The sequence below is a fragment of the Moschus berezovskii genome, chromosome 20 (assembly GCF_049115385.1).
Source record: "Moschus berezovskii isolate FMDL1 chromosome 20, NW_MosBer_1.0, whole genome shotgun sequence".
In the NCBI taxonomy this organism is placed as follows: domain Eukaryota; kingdom Metazoa; phylum Chordata; class Mammalia; order Artiodactyla; family Moschidae; genus Moschus; species Moschus berezovskii.
The window spans coordinates 51,095,386-51,114,806 of NC_142479.1; the positions used below are offsets into that span (position 1 = coordinate 51,095,386).

At 45.3% G+C, this 19,421-nt stretch overlaps 1 protein-coding gene across 3 annotated transcripts in view; it reads left to right on the forward strand.

Annotated features, from left to right (window-relative positions):
- The first annotated feature begins 95 nt into the window (after nucleotides 1-95).
- SOCS7 (suppressor of cytokine signaling 7) overlaps nucleotides 96-19,421 on the forward strand; it is a 34,250-nt gene continuing 14,924 nt past the window's right edge. The window contains exons 1-7 of one of the 3 annotated variants that reach the window (XM_055407698.2): nucleotides 96-1,245; nucleotides 8,728-8,792; nucleotides 11,361-11,465; nucleotides 11,945-12,046; nucleotides 12,947-13,077; nucleotides 13,551-13,719; nucleotides 15,789-15,917. In XM_055407698.2, coding sequence (XP_055263673.1) covers nucleotides 278-1,245; nucleotides 8,728-8,792; nucleotides 11,361-11,465; nucleotides 11,945-12,046; nucleotides 12,947-13,077; nucleotides 13,551-13,719; nucleotides 15,789-15,917 — 1,669 coding nt within the window. In that variant the 5' untranslated portion in view covers nucleotides 96-277. Of the gene's footprint in view, nucleotides 1,246-8,727; nucleotides 8,793-11,360; nucleotides 11,466-11,944; nucleotides 12,047-12,946; nucleotides 13,078-13,550; nucleotides 13,720-15,637; nucleotides 15,747-15,788; nucleotides 15,918-19,421 lie in introns of those variants that run through there. The other 2 variants (XM_088829024.1, XM_055407699.2) reach the window with 2 other exon arrangements.

Below are 19,421 nucleotides of genomic sequence, written 5' to 3' on the forward strand. Positions count from 1 at the left end.
GTCACTCTCTACAGAGGCCAGGGCGAGCAAGCCCTGGGGGAGGGGGCGTGACCACATCTCCCGGAAGTGACGCCATCTGGGGGTGGTGCTCGGCGGCGGCGACGCGCGGCCTGGGCTCGCGCTGGGCTCCGCGCGCCCCCCGCCCCCTCTATGAGGCAGAGGCCGCGGCGGCCGTTAGCGCTGTCGCTCCGGGGGCCGCGGCGGGCGGGGCTCCGGCGGGGCCCGGCCTAGTCCCCACCCCAGCCCGGCTCCCAGCCGCCCGCCCTCCCTCTCCCCGATGCAGGGGGCCGAGCTCCGGGATGGCGAGGCGGCGGCGGCGGCCGCTTCGTACCGTGTCCTGAGCCGCCTGCTCGGCTATGGAGAGGCGGCCCCCGAGCCAGGCCCGCCGCCGCCGCCCCCGGGCCATGGCCCCGCGCCGCCACCCTTCCTCGCGCGGCCAGGCCCGCGGGGCTCCAGGCCGCCTCAGCTGATGGTGTTCCGCAACGTGGGTCGGCCGCCGGAGGAGGAGGACGCGGAGGCGGCCCAGGAGCCGGGACCCTCGGAACTGCTGTGTCCCCGGCACCGCTGTGCCCTGGACCCCAAGGCCCTGCCGCCGGGGTTGGCGCTCGACCGGACCTGGGGCCCGGCGGCTGGACTAGAGGCGCAGTTGGCCGCTCTGGGGCTCGGGCAGCCTGCGGGGCCGGGGGTCAAGACGGTCGGCGGGGGTTGCTGCCCGTGCCCGTGTCCCCCGCAGCCACCCCCTCCGCAGCCCCAGCCGCCTGCTGCCGCCCCGCAGGCCGGGGAGGACCCCACGGAAACGAGCGACGCGCTGCTGGTCCTGGAGGGCTTGGAGTCGGAGGCAGAGAGCCTGGAGACTAACAGCTGCTCGGAAGAGGAGCTCAGCAGCCCGGGCCGCGGAGGAGGAGGGGGCGGCCGGCTTCTACTGCAGCCCCCCGGCCCTGAATTACCCCCGGTGCCCTTCCCGATGCAGGACTTGGTCCCTCCCGGGCGCTTGAGTCGAGGGGAGCAGCCGCAGCAGCCTCCCCCGCCGCCGCCTCCTCCTGGGCCCCTCCGGCCACTCGCCGGCCTTTCTCGGAAGGGCTCCCTCAAAATCCGCCTCAGTCGCCTCTTTCGCACGAAGAGCTGCAACAGTGGCTCTGGCGGTGGGGATGGGGCCGGCAAGAGGCCTTCTGGAGAGCTGGCTGCTTCAGCTGCGAGCCTGACAGACATGGGCGGCTCTGCGGGCCGGGATCTGGACGCGGGGAGGTGAGACCGGCTCGGGGGCATTGGGGTTGGCTGACAAACTTCCTTCTCTCGTTTTATTTCCCTTCTATTCTACTGCTGAAAAAGATCCTGACAGTTCTTAAAATGTGGCCTTCATCAGGAGGCAGAGACTTGGGGCTAAAGGTGGTAATATCGCCCAATAGGTCAGAGCTGTTTGTGGGAGCAGCCTTCACTCCCTCCCACCTCCACCAGCACTTCTCAGCTGGTTAGCATCTCTCTAGTTGGGCGATGATTTGAAACCACCCCGCCGCTCCCCACCCCGCCCCAGCTTTTAAAGTTTTTTCCAGGTATGTGTCTACCATTACCCCTGGCAGGAAGCTTGCTGGAAAGGTGTGGCCTTTGGGGCAGAAAGTTTGAGTTTGACCACCTTGCTTATTCTGTGTACCAGCGCCCCACCCCCTTCACACTCATGCATGCAAATGATGTGACAGATCTGTGTAGTTGTAGGCCAGCAGTCAGCTGGACATCTCTAGTCAAAATTTTAGTGTTTTCTTGATTGGTTTCTTAGACATACTTGATAGCGCAAGCCTGTGTGCTAACCACTGTGGGAATGGAAAATAGCCTTGTTCTCAAACCGTGTGAGAATTCTAAGTATGGTGTGCATGCATACTCAGTCGTGTCTGACTCTTTGCGACCCACCTCTGTTCATGGAATTCTCCAGGCAAGAATACGGGCATGGGTTGCCATTTCCTCCTCCAGGGGATCTTCCCCACCCAGGGGTCGAAACTGCATCTCTTGCATCCCCTGCATTGGCAGGCGGATTCTATCCCACTGGGCCACCTGTACATGAATTCTACCCCAGTTGATGAAAATTCCAAACTTAGACGAGTTTTTTCCTGCATTTCTGAAGTGCAGACAGCTCTCTGACATCCAGTGTTAGATTTTCTCTTGTGGTAGCTACCCTTGTGGTTTGCACTGCTGAATGGGTTCTTAGAACGTTTGGACTTGGTTTTGGTGCAGCTTATGTGATGGATTCATGAGATGCACCAGCAGCCACAACCCAAGGCTGAAAAACAGGTAGACAAATTGAGAATTTTACTGTGCACCAAAATTACGTGGGGAGCTTTGGGAAAAGATCAAACGGCCCCAAGATTTGAATTAAAAAAAAAACTCCCTCATATGATCTGGACTGAAAATCACTCATCCATGGACTTCTCCTTTCAAAGGAACTTTTACTCCAAGAGGAAAGTATGGGGTCACTTTTTTGTTATTCTTGTTGGCCACATGGCCTGGGGAACCTTAGTTCCTTGACTCAGGGATGGAACCTGTGCTCCCTGCAGTGGAAGTGTGGAGTCCTAATCACTGGACCTCCAGGAAATTCCTGGTCAGTTAGATTTTGTTGCCTTTTCTGAACAGCTTGCCACAGTCTCATCTTGGGATCAGACAAAACCTAATCTCCCTGAAGAAACCAGTAAATTGATGCCTGTTGTCCCTTTCAGGTAAATGTATGTTTCACCATTTGCCTCCCAATGAACTCATGCTGGGAGCTCAGGTCTGAAAAAGTGTGTGGCTGCTGAAGCAGCTTTTTTCTGGTAGGCTCTGCATTCGATGCTCCACTTAGTGGTGTAGATGAAATTTTCATTTGCTGGGGGCAGGGCAGGATTGAAGCTGTGAGTAATGACCTAGGATAGATTGCTAATTTTCTTGTGGTTTGTCCTGCCTTTGTTCCATATTGACCAGGACTTGGGCTAAGATTCCAGAGACGCCAAATATGAGGTGTGGCGTGAAATTAGCTGCAACGTCTAATAGATTAGAAAGAGGAAAAGGCATATAACATTATACGGTTTTTTGCCTTTGGAAGCAGAATTTAATGGTCATTGGCTGCTCTGTCACCAGTCCTCACGCTAAGCACAATACCGATTTCTCCTGCAGAGCAAATTGGTCTGTAGCTCTGCAAAGAAGCTTAGTTCAGGGCACTGGAGAATTACATTTTTTGGTCCAAGAACTTTTTCTGATGAATTGGATAAGAGCTAGGTATTCATGTATGAACGTTTGGTTGACTGCTGTTAGGAGGCAGCATGTTGTACAGAGAATGTGAATATCTGGATTCCATGTAGGACTACAACATCACCTGTGAGATGCAGGTCAATTTTGTTTTCTTCACACTTCCCTCCTTTTTTAATCTGTAAAATGGGAGTGATTCCTGTCTCGTTCCTGACCTTATAGGAACAAAGTGAAGACAAGAGAAATTGAGATGGAATATTTTTTTGCTTTTGGAGGAAAGGTAGTAAAATAGAACTGATGAAGTTTTTAAAAATGCTTAGGATTTGGTACTGTTAGATTTTCTCGTTAGCTTTTCCATAGCTTACCATGTGCCAGTCTTGCTGGCAGTCTTGCAGCTGTGAGAAACTTGATAAGTCTGGCCAGGGTAGTTGTGATTTCTGTGGATCTACACCTCAGTAAGTCTGCCCTGTTGGGAGGAAGGATAAGTTTGGATTTTTTGCTTGTTCTCTTGTTTCGGTTGGTAGAACCGGAGAAGGAAATGGCAGCCCACTCCAGTGTTCTTGCCTGGAGAATCCCAGTGACGGGGCAGCCTGGTGGGCTGCCGTCTATGGGGTCGCATAGAGTCGGACACGACTGAAGTGACTTAGCAGCAGCAGAAGCCATGAGAAATGTCAGCCTTTTGCCAGAAGGTGTATGCCTGCCTTCTTATTGTTGGTTGGAGTTAATTATGAGTCTCTGCAGTCTTTGCTGTATAATTTGGGGCTTTTGCAGTAACCTCTGGGCATGATTCTCTTTGCTCTTCTCAGTCTTTACCTTTCCCACAGCTGTCACGAGAAAGTATCTCCAACAATCTTTTTTTTTTTTTTAATTTGTTTATTTTATTTTTGGCTGTGCTGGGTCTCCATTGCTGTGCACAAGCCTTCTCTAGTTGCAGTGAGAGGGGGCTGCTCTTCGTTGCAGTGCACAGGCTTCTCATTGCTGTGGCCTCTCTTGTTCCGGAGCACAGCCTCTAGGCTTCAGTAGTGTGGCTTGTGGACTCTGGAGCACTGAGTTAGTAGTCGCCTCAGGGTATATGGGATCTTCTCAGAGCAGGGATTGAACCTGTGTCCCCTGCACTGGCAGGCCGCCACCATTGGACCACTAGGGAAGCCCTCCTACAATTATTTTAAATTTTTTTTTTTTTTGGCAGTGCTGCATGGCATGTAGGGTCTTAGTTCCTTGACCAGAGAAACTAATCTGCACCCCCTGCGGTGGAATCACAGAGTCTTAACCACTGAACCACAAGGGAAGTCCCCCTATGATCATTCTACAAGACTTAACAGTTTCCATATTTAGAAAAAAAAATTATTTATTTGGCTGCTATCTTTAGCTGCGGGACACAAGAATCTAGTTCCTTGACCAGGGATTGAACCCCGGCCACCTGCAGTCTTAGCCACTGGACCACCAGGGAAGTCCCTCATATTTTAACATTAAGCAAGACTTTAGTTCCTTTCAGATGCTTTGGAGTCTACTAAGTTGACCTTCCTGGATACACTGAGTCTTAGGTCCTGAGGCCTAGTATGAGTTAGCTTAGAAAACTCTTGAAGTGAAGGAATACATGGGCTCACCAGCTAATCAGGTTTCTGTTCTGGAGAACTGGGCTAGGCTGTGTAACACACATATGTTGAAATTCCGAGAGCTGGGCTTGATGCCTGTGGGCTTCGGTGTTATATAGGATTACTATTTCAGGAAAACCAGTGAAGTTCCCTTGTCTGGTTCTCATATGTTTAGCTGATTGTCTTCCTTTATATTTGGTGAGAAATAGCATTCAACCCGACTTTTTTTGAAGCATTCCCTAATACACATTTGGTTGGAAATGGGTACCTTGTTCATTTCTCAAGGCTTTTTTTTTTTTTTTCCTACTTAACGGTTGAGGCTTTTGCTGGCAGTCTTCGTAGTTGTGAGGTGGAAAAATGGAGAACAGTTTTGTAGTGGTTTCTTATCTATTTGTTTGGGGAAAAAGATACAATTTTGGAAAGAGAGGCTGCCTTGGCATCAGTTTGGGGCCCTGCTGTCATGGATAGACCTGGTAGACATGAGAAACCCTTTTCTCTGTTTTCTTGGGTCTTCAAGTCTAAGAGAGTCTTTTTGAGAAAGAGCATGATATACTGAGAGAAAAATGATTTTATGGTGTGGTGAAGAGGGTCTGCCTTTATGTTTAGGTTTTGGGTCCATAGTCTGTTGATCTTTTCAACTATTTTTCCATGAAGTGGTTGTGGTTGGCAGCTCTATTTTGGAATGAGCAACCCGACTTTAGAAATCTCTGTCCATTTGAGTTTTGTGTCTTTTACTCCTTTACATTTTGCCCACTGACATCATTTCTAAGGTTTTAGACCTTGGGCTACCCCTCTGGGCTTTTCCCTGGAAGTTCCCTCCATAGGTTCTTTAGTTGGTTTATGGTGGAGTTTTGGATCTGACCTTGTTGCACAGATGTCTGTGTATTGGAACTAAAAATGAGCACATGGTTTTTGTACCTGTAGCACCTGAACAGACACTGGCTTGTGATGTGTTGGAAATGGCACAGGCTGGCTGACTTGGCATTGTATACTTTAACAGGGGCAGAGGTAAATTGTGGCTGCAAAACCTGATATTTGGATCCTACTTTAAAAGTTAGCAAAGGACATGTGCAAGTCTTAGGACACTGTAGAGGGGACTTATGGACAAGACAAAAAGAGCATTACTATGTCATTGTTTGTATTTTAGGTTTCAAGGAATTTGAAAAGTGGCCAGTAGTTATATCAGTGTGTTGTCAGCCTGTCTAGTCTAATGTTTTTAACTCCTGTTATCCTGCAGATCTGTTGCTGTTTAATTAGTAATCTGCAGAGTGGAAGTGGACAGAGACATCTTCTGTCTTTGTTACCTGCAGCACAAGCAGTGCACAGCTGACACAAAGGACTGCTAGCCGCAGAGAAGACCTAGGCTCTTCTGCTTGCCACCCGAGGCACAGCCCACCATGTCCTACCCGACATACCCCTCAGGTCTTTCTGCTGCTAAGATGCAAGTGGTCCACTGGCAGAGTTGCCGTGGCTTAACTTTGTACCCTAATGCTTGTCAAGGTGATTTGGGGAGGAGAAGAAGAACATGGGAATGTCGTATAGAAGGGTTAGTTAAAAATTTTACCCAGAGCCATATCATTCTTGTTGCTTTCCAAAAAACAGCATATCTAGCTTAGAATGGTTATCATTGTAAATGTTTCAGATATACAAAAAGAAATTTATAAAATGTATATGCTATAATAATAACTAAATGTATATTTAGGTAACCATCACTAAGTTTAACAAATAAAATGTTATCAGTATCTTTGAAGACCCCTGAGTGTGTCTTCTTGGTTACATCTCCCCCCTCCCCAGTGTAACCACCATCCTCAATTTTATGTTAATCGTTCCCTTGCTTTGTTTTTTATAGTTGTCTAGATTGGTCTTTTCATGAATGACTGCCATTAGAATGCTCTCAGGATCCTTGAGACAGAAACTGCTCTGGATTTTTAGTTAGACAATATCTCCCCAAAGAGAGAAGGAAGCACTCATATTTGTTATTGGCCTTTCAGCCTCTTAGACCTTCTACCTCTCTACGCTTCCTTATTTGTCAGAAAAAAACCATTCTGAGACACTCAGATGGCTCTGCCTGGGTTTAGAGTCATATATATTTCTTTTTCTAGATCCTAGAAACTATGATTTTCTTCTTCAAAATGCCGGGGGCGGGGAGAAGATGAGCTGGAGTGAGGAGGCCTCGGCAAGATGTGTGCATTGGGTACTGCTGTTCTTCAGTGCTTGGCACTGAGGAGCTTCATCCTCAGCATGGGCAGATGGCAGAGTATTGCAGCTTCCTTTGAAAAGAGGCAAACAGCCAAATGGCTGAAGTGTGAACCCTCTGAGAGGCCAGTGCTTTAGATTTCTGCTTGCTGAGTTTAATGTTGTATCCACAAGTTACCGAATAAAAATCAGCTTGGACACTCTTCAGTCTTAAAGTTAATGTCCAGTGGAAACCATTTTCCATCCCAGACCTCTGGAGTGCTGGGACTAAGCTGCAGACTGCCACAAGCAACTTTTATAAATAGAGGGACTGTGTGTGCTCCTGTGTTTTTCTGATGCAACCACCTTTCCTGTGTGTGCTGTGGGCAGGGCGTTCACAGTGGGCACTGTCATTAGACTTCTCAAGTCTCAGCATGGAGGCGGCTGCAGAGGGAGTGTGAGATGGGTCAGGAAAGGGGATCCAGCATCTCAGCTATTTCTGAGTAAGGTCTTCACAGTATGGTTTTGAAATTCTGTTTGAATTGAGTTCTGAGAAGCGCAGACATCTGTGTTAAAACATAAATGCATAAAGATCTTCCAAAGTCAAATAATTCAAAGTGGGATTTCATTTTGGATTTTCTTTGCTTTTCCCCATCTCTTGGTGCAGTTGAAGTTTTATTTAAACCTTTGGGTGAGAGTAATTTTGGAAAGTGAGCCAGCTCTAAGGTGTGGCGTCAGGCATTTAATTTGGCAGTGGATTTTTTTTTAAAGGCTGATTTATTGAGATACAATTTATATACCACCTAAAATTCACCTTTTTTTCATTGCTTAGTTCTGTTAATTTTGACATATGTCTTCCACAGTCAAGATATAGCATATTTTCATCACCTCCACTTCTTTCCCTTATAGTCAGTTCAGTCATCCTGAGGTGATTAGCACATTTCTAGCCAGAAAGACTTTCATCAGTCTTTTGGATTCCTTTCATTTCTCACCCAAAGCCAGTTGAAATTGGTGCAATGTGAAGTTACCTTTGGTGTGTCTTCAGAGATCTGGGTTTTCCAGCTGGTTTGGGAGCAGCATCAAGAACACGCATGGGGTGGTGGGGAGTTTATGACTGGCAGCTCAAAAAAGAAAGAGGCCACCTTCTTTGGGTGACAGGCAGAGCATCTTAACTTGAAGAGGCTCCCTTGTTGGGTGTTGGCTTTGACCCATGGCTTGGGGGCATTTTGCAGAAATCAGAGGCCTTACTGGTTGAAGATTGCATGTATATCCTGTACTGCTATTCTCAAATCCAAAAATCTTGCCTGGTTCACTTTGGGACCTCCTGCTCCTAAGAGCAGGCCCAGAGGAAAAACTGGTGCTCTAAAGTGGCACCTGTTCAGGTCAAGAGCCTTTTTCTTGGCTTTCCTGTGAGAATCAATTCTGCATCTGAATTCCTTCCTCTCGAAATGGACTTACTAATTACCACTCAAGATGTTTTACTCTTTTAAGGTGATGGGTGTGGAAAGCTCCAAAGAGATTTCTTATTGCTTTGTAGGCTGGTGAATTCTATAGCCAAATCTATCTAAGGAATTGCCTTAATTATTTTATTTTTCCCTCTTTAAATTTTAGTCTTTATTACAAAAGTGTGGTTGACAATGACTCGGGTTTGCTTTATTTTTTAGTGCATCTGGAATTGAGCGCTGCAGTGATTTAAATGCATGTGTGTTCATTCTCCGCCTCATTCTCGGTGTGCTCTCTCACCCCTCAGGAAACCCAGGTTGACAAGAACTCAAAGTGCCTTTTCTCCAGTCTCCTTCAGCCCGCTGTTCACAGGTAGGTGATCTGTTTCTTTTTCTCTAACATCTAAAAGCAGGACTATTCTGAGACATGTCAGGAAACACTTGCAGATGCATCGCAGAGGGAGCTGCAGGCATGTCTGCAGTTATTTTCTTCATTCTGTGCCTGCTGGGTTTGGGGTGACGCTATTTTTATGGTGTGGAATGTGTTCTTAACTTTGGATGCTTTATAGTTTGAGGTAGAGATTGCTTGCTGGTAATTAGGTGGCCCTGGGAGTTATGCAGGCTTTAGTTCAGGGTCATCACGTATAAATTAAAAGTAGGAAATACAAATTTATAGGCTCATAGCACATAAAGGACTCTGAAGTCATATAGTTCCTGTGCCTGCTTCCAAAGGGAGTTCATGGATTATCTAATAAACATGATCCACGATGATCTGGTCTATTTTTAAAGACTTTGGGCAAAGGAGAATCACATGAACTCTTGTCTTACCCATTTTGGGAGCTAACAGTTCTTGCAGCTGTTAAGAGTTCTTATTGGATCTAATTTAAGTCTCCCCTCATGCAGCAGGGAACACAGTTGCTAAAGTAAGAAAGTGGTCAAATATTCTTTCACCTTCTCTTTTGAAGGGGAGCTTTTTCTGAGAGGGAAACCTTTTGTTCTGTGAGTCAGGTGTGGAGTTTCTGCTTGAATGAGCTGTAGAAAAGTACATCTGGAGCACACAGCCTCAAGTTTCAAAAACTGAGTGCTCCTCACCAGGTGTGGCCGAGAATCCTTTAAACCTAATCCTAGTTTCAAACTCTTTTGGATATTGTGTCCCTTGAAAAAGATGATTACAAGAATTACGATCTGGGACTGGACGTTCAGCAGTCTAGTGGAACCCCCATTACTGAGTAGACGGCTGTGAACTGTCAGAACAGGTGAGTTTGGTGCCTGTAATAGGCACCGGTAGAGAAGGAGGTCCTCTGTTCTTAGCCCAAGCAAGGAATTAAAGGATCTTACCCTGTAGCAGAATGTCTTTCTAGTTAGTAGTTGTTTCCCTTTTAAAATAATGAAACCCACATTTGTAGTTTCAGGTCCCATGTTCTTATTTCAGAGAACCTTAGCTCTCTTGAATTATTCGCTTTAAATGCTATACTGCCTACAAGCTAGACCTTTCTGACCCTTCCAGTAACCTGGGCTCATTGCATTGCTCTGGGCAGCTAAAGTGAAAGTGAAAGTCGCTCATTACTGTCTGACTCTTTGAGACCTCATGGACTGTCCGTGGAATTCTTTAGGCCAGAATACTGGAGTGGGTAACCTTTCCCTTCTCCAGGGGATCTTCCCTACCCATGGATGGAACCCAAGTCTCCCACATTGCAGGCAGATTCTTTACCAGCTGAGCCACAGGGGAAGCCCTGGGCAGCTAGGCCCTCAGTAATTAAGCTGTGTGATGAATTCCTAGAAGTTCCACTGATGACTTTTGGAAGAGCTTTTCTGCTTATCTTAGTGTTCAAGACCTTTGTTGGAGGAAAAACAAAACAAAACACCACAAACTGTATTAGATTCTGAATGCCTAGTTCCTGGTCTTTTAGAGATATATGTTACCTCATTTTCTTAACTAGGAAACACTAAGTCTAGCTAGGGGCTAATTCAGCTCCCTACAAAAGAAAAAGGTATTGGAAATAACACCCTGACGGCCAAATTAGAGAAATCCCAAATTCTGATTTGTGGATAAGATCTACCAAAACAAACTGACTCTTTGTGTTAAAATAGCCTTCATTCTCTGGTGATTCATGAGGAGAGAGGGTAGCTGTGCTGGGTGGCAAAAAGGAGTGAATGTGGTACAGAACAGAACTGCGTAACATGCTGGAAAGTAAGAGAAACCATGTATACCTCACTCCCCGCCCTCCCCCCGGCCCCCCCCCCCGCCCCCTCCATCCCAGTTCCTACTGAGAAGCTTCCTCTAAGCTTACTTGACTTTTGCCTGACTGTGGAAGTAATTAATTATCAGGGCTGTAAATGCACTTTTCAGCCTTTGTAGCCTCAGCTGTTAGGTATTAGTTGATATCTGAAATGGTTGGGCCTCTTAGGAGTGACTGTTCTGGAAAATCTCGATGTGGAAAGACCCATTTAGGAAGAAGTTGGGGCTAACATTGGGACCTTTATCTGAATTCAGCTTAACAGTTCTTATATTTTAATGGTGCTTGCTTTCCATGTCCATTTGGGCTTGTAAAAAGTTGCTTGCCTTGCTCCCCGAGGCAAAAATTGATACACAAATCTGTAAAAATAAATGGTGTGGGTTCCATTTGAATAAAGAAGACTTCTTGTTCAAGGTTATATCCTCAGTGGCAGAGCCAGCATTAGTTGGCTTTTTCACTGTCATTCCCATGATTTTGTCTTAAAGATCCTTGATCTGTAACAGAGTAAAGGAATAATGGAATTTAAAATTGACTTCTCAGGTGTCTGGACTGGGGGGATTCCAGCCGTGGGAGCATTAGATTTTGAACTTTCTGAGAGCCGTGGACCTCTGGCGTCCCTTGCTTGCTCTCTGCCTCCTTTTGCCTCCTGGCCTTGGCTTTGGGCAAGGGGCTACTGTAACATGCTTGCTCCATGAATCCCTCAGGTGAAACAGTGTCACTTGTGGACGTGGACATCTCTCAACGGGGCCTGACTTCTCCACACCCTCCAACTCCCCCTCCTCCTCCAAGAAGAAGCCTCAGCCTCCTAGGTATAGTTCCCTCCCCTCTTCCTTCTTCCCCTGTGGGAGGGTGAGCTCTGTCAACTTGTTGTTCTTTGCCAGGAACCAAACAGACTCCTGGGTTTCTAATGATGACTCAGTTATTATATTTCTTGTCCCATTCTCAGCACCCCTCTCATCTCCAAAGTGGTTAAATGGGTCTCTTATCTGCATGCTGTAACATCTACTGTCCATTTATTATTTCAATCTTTATTTATTTATAAAGAGTATTTATCTTGTTCTGAATCTACTGCCAGTGGGCGGCTTTAGGGATATCCTTACTTTCCTACTTTCGAGCAAAGGAAACCAGATTAAGATGATTGTGACCCTCTGTGCAAAAAAGACAGGGTGAGGCTCAGGCCATTTTGCCCCAGCGGGCAGCCTGATGACCCTTTTCCCTCTCCTCTGCCTGCCCCGTGCTCATTCCTTGCCCATATTTCTGAACCTCTTGCTTTTGTTCTCTCTTCTAGATGATATCAGTGGGACGCTGCCTACATCTGTCCTTGTGGCTCCGATGGGGTCTTCCCTGCAGTCTTTCCCCCTACCTCCGCCTCCTCCACCCCATGCCCCAGGTTAGCTTAGCTTAGAGGAAAGACTTGCAAGAGTGGGGAGTACAAAGTGAAACACTTTTGAAGGATGGGAGAGATCTATTTATGGAAATAAAAGAACTTAGGAGAAAGCTTAAATCATATCCCCTTGGCTGGACCAGAACTCCTTGGAAATGAGGCCAAGCACTAGTTATTTTAGCCTGTTTTCTTTATGGAGGCAAATCTGATTTTTGGTAGAGATGAAAAACTGTTGGATTTTTTTTGTCTCTTTGCTACTGAAACTTGTTTGCAATCCTTGAGTCAATATCATTTAGGAAACTGCCTTAATTTCAGTAGAGTGAGGAGGTTTAATATGTTGCTGGTTTTCAAAGTTCTGTGGTTTTTCTAAGCTTTTAGCATTTACTGCAGCCTTGTAAATAAGTACCAAGCATTCAGTAGCCCATACCTGCTTGGCCAGCCCCCAGTGCCCAAGGAATAAAATGAATGAAATCAGCATTCTTTTCTACTTGCCTGACAAAATCTACTTGCTTGGCAAAATCATTGCTCTTCCTGGGCAAGTTAAGCGAGTCACTATTTCCAAGGCTGCCTTACCGGCACTTCACCTCGAGGTGGGAGAAGTTGGAATCGCTCTAGGCTGGTGAAGGCCCTGAAGTAGTCACCTTAGTCAGGTTAGTGAGCTGCTGCCTCCCCCTTTCCTGGGGTTAAACGCCCCCACCCATCCTTCACAGCTTACACGAGCCCACACAGCTTTATGTCCCAGCCCATCCAGCTCTTCCCCACTGCTTTGGCTTCCACCCTTTCCAGCTTAGCTTCTAATGCCTTGCCCGTCTTCAGTTAGCATCTCTGTTTTGGGGAAAGGGAGGGTCTACGTGAGGTTGGGAACGATAAGGGTCAACAAGTGACCACTGCTCTCTTGCCCTGCAGATGCATTTCCCCGGATCGCTCCCATCCGAGCAGCTGAATCTCTGCACAGCCAGCCCCCGCAGCACCTCCAGTGTCCCCTCTACCGGCCTGACTCAAGCAGCTTTGCAGCTAGCCTTCGAGAGCTGGAGAAGGTAGGTGGTGCCTGAGGACTGACAGCTTGCCTCTTTTCACATTCTCCTGATTCTAAGCCAGGCTCCCCTTTTATTCTTTTTAGAGGAAGAGTAGTTTCCTTGCTTCTGTATTTACAGTGACAAAACAATATGTTGCTGTCATTAGTTCTATGAGATGTTGTAAAATTGAATCTGAAAAAAACATCTGAACCTGATGAGAAAGGTTTTGGAGAAATATTTACATAGTCTAAGCTGACCTAGGTCCCTTGTCTCTTCTTTGTAGGGCTTTGATAATGGAACTGTAAAATTATTTTTCTGTTATTTTGGAGGCCTGAAAGTGTGATGAACCCGATATTCATTGCTGATGGTTGAGGCCCTCCTACCAGCTTTTACTTACTGCAGTGTTTTGGAAATGGGGGGTTCCTGTGGTCAGAGTAATTGTGCTGAAAACTTTGACATTTCTGTGTTCTAACTCCTTGCCACTTCTTTGATAGTGTGGTTGGTATTGGGGGCCAATGAATTGGGAAGATGCAGAGATGAAGCTGAAAGGCAAGCCTGATGGTTCCTTCCTGGTACGCGACAGCTCCGATCCTCGTTATATCTTGAGCCTCAGTTTCCGATCACAGGGTATCACCCACCACACCAGAATGGAGCACTACAGAGGTGAGGGGCGCTGGCGTTCGGAGGAAGCCTCTCCCTTGGCTTCTTCTCCCTTTGCTCTCTGACCTTCTCACTGGAAGGGTCCACGGAAATGGAGCTGCGGCTAAGTAGGAAAATCTCACGGACTCAACTGAATATTGGTACATGGGCACTGGTTTCTATCACGAGAAATATTGGTGGGGAGGGTGAGGAGCATACATGTTCCATTTAAAAGTTTTCTCAGCATCTTGTCTCCTAAATAAAGTCTGAAGAATACTATTGAAGAATAGAATAAAGCCAGTAAAACTCTCTTGGTAGCAGGAAGAAATAACCTAGGACCATGAGACAAATTCTCGAAAGCTTTGGTTCATGATTAAACTTACTATCTAGAGATATTAGTCATGTATGTAAAGAGGAGAATTTGTTGATCCTGTGACTGTTCTGTTCTGAATTTCTTTGCCTGGCAGTCACATCGATGATAATGGTGTCTTTTTCTGGTCAGCTTTGTAGTCTTGTAGGAAATAGTCATCAAAACTCTATGAGAATTTGTGGAATCAACATACTGTCTGTCTTCCTCTGTGGTCAGGTTGTGCTTAATATTCCAGTCATATCGAGAAGCTGACTTGTTCAGTACTGCTGTCTGGATGGACTTTGCGTCAGGACATTTGGTATTTGATTTGGGCCACAAACTTGTAATGGTCATTGGTGGCGGGGCTGGCTAATACATACTTTATCAAAATTCCTGCAATATGCTACAAATTAAAAAAATGTGGAGAATTCTGGGGAGTTTTATGGACTTGCCCTCCGATTCCTCTTGCTCTTCAAGACCACATGTGATCAACCTTAAATGAACTGTATGAGATACTTCATTTCATGTAAGGGGCTCTTTCATGCTCTTCTCAGGCACTACTGTATCTTTCCTGCTCTCAGCCACGTGCTGCTGAATTAATTTGGTTTGCTTCTCTTGTTAGGCAAGAAGTAGCTGTTTAGGTCAGCATAGCTTTGCCCATGGTTTCCTCTGCCCCCACCTCTGCTTTCAAGATGCATGAAGAGAAAGGAACTTCAGTCCAAAGACTTGAGAGAATTAGAGAACTGTGGGGTAGACTGCTGCTTGTTTTCCTGCTGTTGCTAAAAGCAGAAGTCAAATAAACAAAATAAAACGCAAAACATAGCATTTCAGAGTGAAGTGCATTTATAAACCTATTGAAATTATAAATGACTAGGGCATGGAAATGATGAATAAGTGCTTGACCTCTAGGTTCCCGATAGGTGAGATGCCTATCCGAGAGTATTTTCAAATGGTTCTCCAATTACTTTTTGTTCAAAGGAACTTTTCTTCCTTGAATAAATGAAATTTTTAATAGAAGCCCTGGGCCTTTCAGTTGCCAGTTTGCAATGGAACATTTGTCTTCATCTTTTTGAGTGATCCTGAAAGAGTAGCCAAGGTTCTCAAATCTGCAGTTCTCTTGAGTGATCAGTATCCCTTTTGTGACTCTTTTGGATTTAGTGCTTTAGTTGTTGAAGTTTTTTTTTTTTTTTTAAGTTATGGGAGTTCAGATTGCCTTTTGCCTATGGGATTCTAAAGTTTGGGGTGGGATCTTTGTAACATGTTGGGGCATGGGATTTTAGAAGTTACAGAAGGAAAAGACTTAGAATTTGATTTTTGTGCTTAACACATACATGAATGAGTGAGACCCACGAAACTGCTGTTCCTGTCTTTCTATTCTATGCACACTTGAAGATTTAAATCTTGAGGGAATGTCATTTAAACTCACTTAAGCATAGCCGCCTTTTCTTTATGGTCTTTGGTTTAAAGATTAATGTTCATACTCAGCAAAATCTATTTGTATATTTTTTCTGACTCAAATTTATTATTGTTTAACAGAAACATTGTAAGACCTAATTTATATCTTATTAAAAGCAGCATCTTTCTTTTCATTAGTTGTAGAACAAGCAGGAACAGGGACCTCTGACTCAGCTTGACCACAAGCTACCTTTCCAGGAGGGAAAATCATTAAAATGTTCGAGCCAGCTTCTCAAGTCTTCCTAAAGTAAGTTTTGCATTTTTACCTCTCCTTAACTTTCCATGGCAGGAACCTTCAGCCTGTGGTGTCATCCCAAGTTTGAGGATCGCTGTCAATCAGTGGTGGAGTTCATTAAGAGGGCCATCATGCACTCCAAGAATGGGAAGTTTCTCTATTTCTTGAGATCCAGGGTTCCAGGTAAGGCTATCATTACATTAATTATTTAACTTACTTGGGTATGATCAAGCATAATATTCACTCCCCTCCTCTTCCCTCCCTGTTCCCCCACAGTTATTCAAAGCTTTATATTAATTACCTTATTTGAGTATGATCCAGTGCAGGATCTCTACCTCCACTCCTGCACCCACTCACCCAAAAAACCCCCAAACCAGAAACACTTAAAGCTTTTTTTCCTGGCTCTTGTAGCATCCACTCTTCCTTGAGCCTAGTGGGTAATATCCTGTCCTAATATGTTAATCCCCAGGAACCTGGTGGGCTATAGTCCATGGGGTCGCACAGAGTTGGACACGGCTAACTAACACACATATTGAGAAGGAATCTTTGCTTCTCTGATCACATGAATGAGAAAACTGATCCTGCCTCTGATGTCTGGGTGTCATGTATTCACATTTAACTTTCAGAGGTCTTTCCTTGTCCCTGATCCAAGCATCTCACATTTACATGTGAAACAGAGAGCTCTCGGGTCATTTTCATGGGAAACGGGGAAAGTAAAAGAGTCTTCACTAGAAATGGGAGTGTCAAGGAGGCTGAATTTAATAGCAGTCTGCTCTAGATTCTGTGCATTTGTACTAAAATTTCTGTCAGAGAGTAGATACTTTGTTGTGTCCTGTATCCCTGCCAGTATTGAATTGAAAGACTAGTCTCCGTTTGGGAGCACTGGCAGTACCTGTCCTGCCCACTAAATAGGGGGTATCTATATCATCTCTGTTGAAGGCTGGGGTGAAGGGATGGTTTGGAGGAATCTGCTTTTATAATGTTGGAAAAAAGTAAAATGAGGAATTTGTAAGATAGAAACAGAACTTAAAATGAGAACATCATGCTTTCCCACTGAATCAAATTAAGATTCTTAAACCAGGTGTCAAGAAATTGCTCTAAAAAGAAGTTATAGGGAAGCCTCCGGCGGAACATCAGTAACATCTGATGATATCACGAACATCAGTTGAGCCAGGTTACAGGAATGTGTTTTATAATCTTGGTGATTTAAATAAGGCATGACAGGGTGTGAACTGTATTAATTCTCACTTCATTAACTACTTGCTTCACTGCTGTCAACTCAGTTGGGTCTCATGCAGTTGACTTGGTTAAATGGAAAAAGAATCCTTTCTTATAGGAACGATTCTGCCTAGCAATTTTTAGATTTTATGACTTTTGGGGGGTGTTTATTTAATAAACAAACAGTATCATATAAACACAGTATCAAAAATAAGCCACTTCTCCACCTCAGAGAGGGATTCCCGGGTGGCTCAGTGGTAAAGAATCCCCTTGCCAATGTAGGAGACGCAGGTTTGATTCCTGGGTTGGGAAGATCCCCTGGAAGAGGAAATGGCAACCCACTCTAGTGTTCTTGCTGGGAAAAATCCCATGGACAGAGGAGCCTGGCGGGCTACAGCCCTTGGGGTCGCAAGAGTCGTATGCGACTGAGCACATACGCTACCCCAGAGAGCTCTTAGCTTCAAAAAGGGACAGGTGGGAAGAGAAGGCAAGAGCCCATGTTAAATTCTGTGTAAAGCCTGGTGGTGATTGACAGGGACAGGGTGGGTAGTCATCTCTGTTTGTGGGTGAACCAGGGAGCTCCTCTCAGAGGATTCTGGATTCTGGAGTCTGGAGCATGTATCACTTGTAGAGTATGAGAGACTTCATGGAATCTTGGACTTCTCAGGTATAGCTCATTTCATTCCACAAATGTGCCCTGTCTGCAGAAATTTTAAGTAAGATTTTTACATTGATGAAGGTTAGTACCTGCAGTGATTGCTGCTATTTGTTATGTGCCTACCTACCATGTGCCAGGTATTTTTTCAGGGTCTTTATTTAAATATCTCTTAATTTCTTGCAACAGCCTCAAAGTTAGATTGGTCTCTTGAAAAAAAAGTTTTTTTTAATTTTGTCAATGAAGAAACTAAGGGTGTCTGAAAAGTGGAGCCACTTACTCTAAAGGTTACTCAGCTAATCAGTGCTGAAGCCGGATTCAAACCGAGGCCCAATTGACTCCAACTCCTGTGCTTTACTTCCCACCCTCTGCTACGGGGAAAAAAATAGCAGTAAGCAAGTTGCAGATTGAGTTTCCTGGCATTTATAGAGAGGACATAAAGAAGTCAGAATTGTGTTTATCTGTGGATAGACACAGTGGAGAGTGTCTTTCTAGGATACAAGTAGGATATCTATTAGCACTTAAAATAGTAATCGAGAAGGGAAAGCAAATTAGTATGTGCCTCTAGACCAAAAGTGACTTCTCTTTGAAAGATTGGGACAAAGAAGGACAGGTCAGTGTTCTCCTTTACCGTTGTTTGCTGCCTCCCTTTGCTTATCAGCGGTCTAGGCATTCTGTAAGGCTGACTTTATTAGGGAGAGGATTCCCGTGAGGAGGTGGTAGTCATTAGATTTAGGTTGAGCTCTTATCAGCTTATACCAGGGATTATAACTCAATGGATGGTAAAAGGAGCCCTTTTGTTTAGACTTTGGGATGCTGGTAACTGCCTACAAGGGGCTCATATTGTTTCATTTAACCCTTATGAGATCCCTTGAAGGAATGTTACAGTCTCTCCCTTCTTTTTTATTTTTTTTAAATACGAGGTTAAGAAACTGATGCACAGTGAATTATAGAGTCAAGATGCAGAGTCAGCTTTTTCTGGCTCAGATCTAGAGCTGAATGTACTAGCAGCATATCTGCTAAGTCACTTCAGTTGTGTCCGACTCTGTGTGACCCTATAGACGGCAGCCCACCAGGCTCCCCCGTCCCTGGGATTCTCCAGGCAAAAACACTGGAGTGGATGGCCATTTCCTTCTCCAATGTGTGAAAGTGAAAAGTGAAAGTGAAGTCACTCAGTCGTTCCGACTCTTAGCAACCCCATGGACGGCAGCCCACCAGGCTCCTCCGCCCATGGGATTTTCCAGGCAAGAGTACTGGAGTGGGTTGCCATTGGCGTAAAAGGATGCCAGGGATTATAGGAATTATAAAGCCAGGCTTAATGAAAGTTCTAGATGGCACCAAGTGAGGAGCAGAAAGTATTTAATAAGTAGACTAATTAGCAATTGGGGGAGGGATCTTTGGTCAAAAGGATGGCCCTTGAGCTTGGTTTGCCCCTTATCTCTTCTCATGACAGTGTTGGAGCATGGTCATGATAAATCTGAGGTTGCTGATTACATCTCAGTCTGGTCCGATTCACAGTTGTAAGCTAAACACCTAACACCAAGCAGCAGTCTCCAAAAGAGAATATGATTGGATTAGCACAGAACTTCTGATGCTGTGAGAGCCAGAACTCAACTTGAATGTGTTCTTCTTAGTTGGAAGAATCTCCATCATCTCTGAAGTGCCTGAAGAGAAAATATTTTTTGTTTTTTAATCACACTTTGAGTTGGATGCTCTAAGGAAATCAGTTGCTTCCTCTTTTGCACCATCATTAAGACTATAATTAATTGTTCAGTGATATGTTTTCCTTGTATCTCAGATTTCTCAATTCAGTC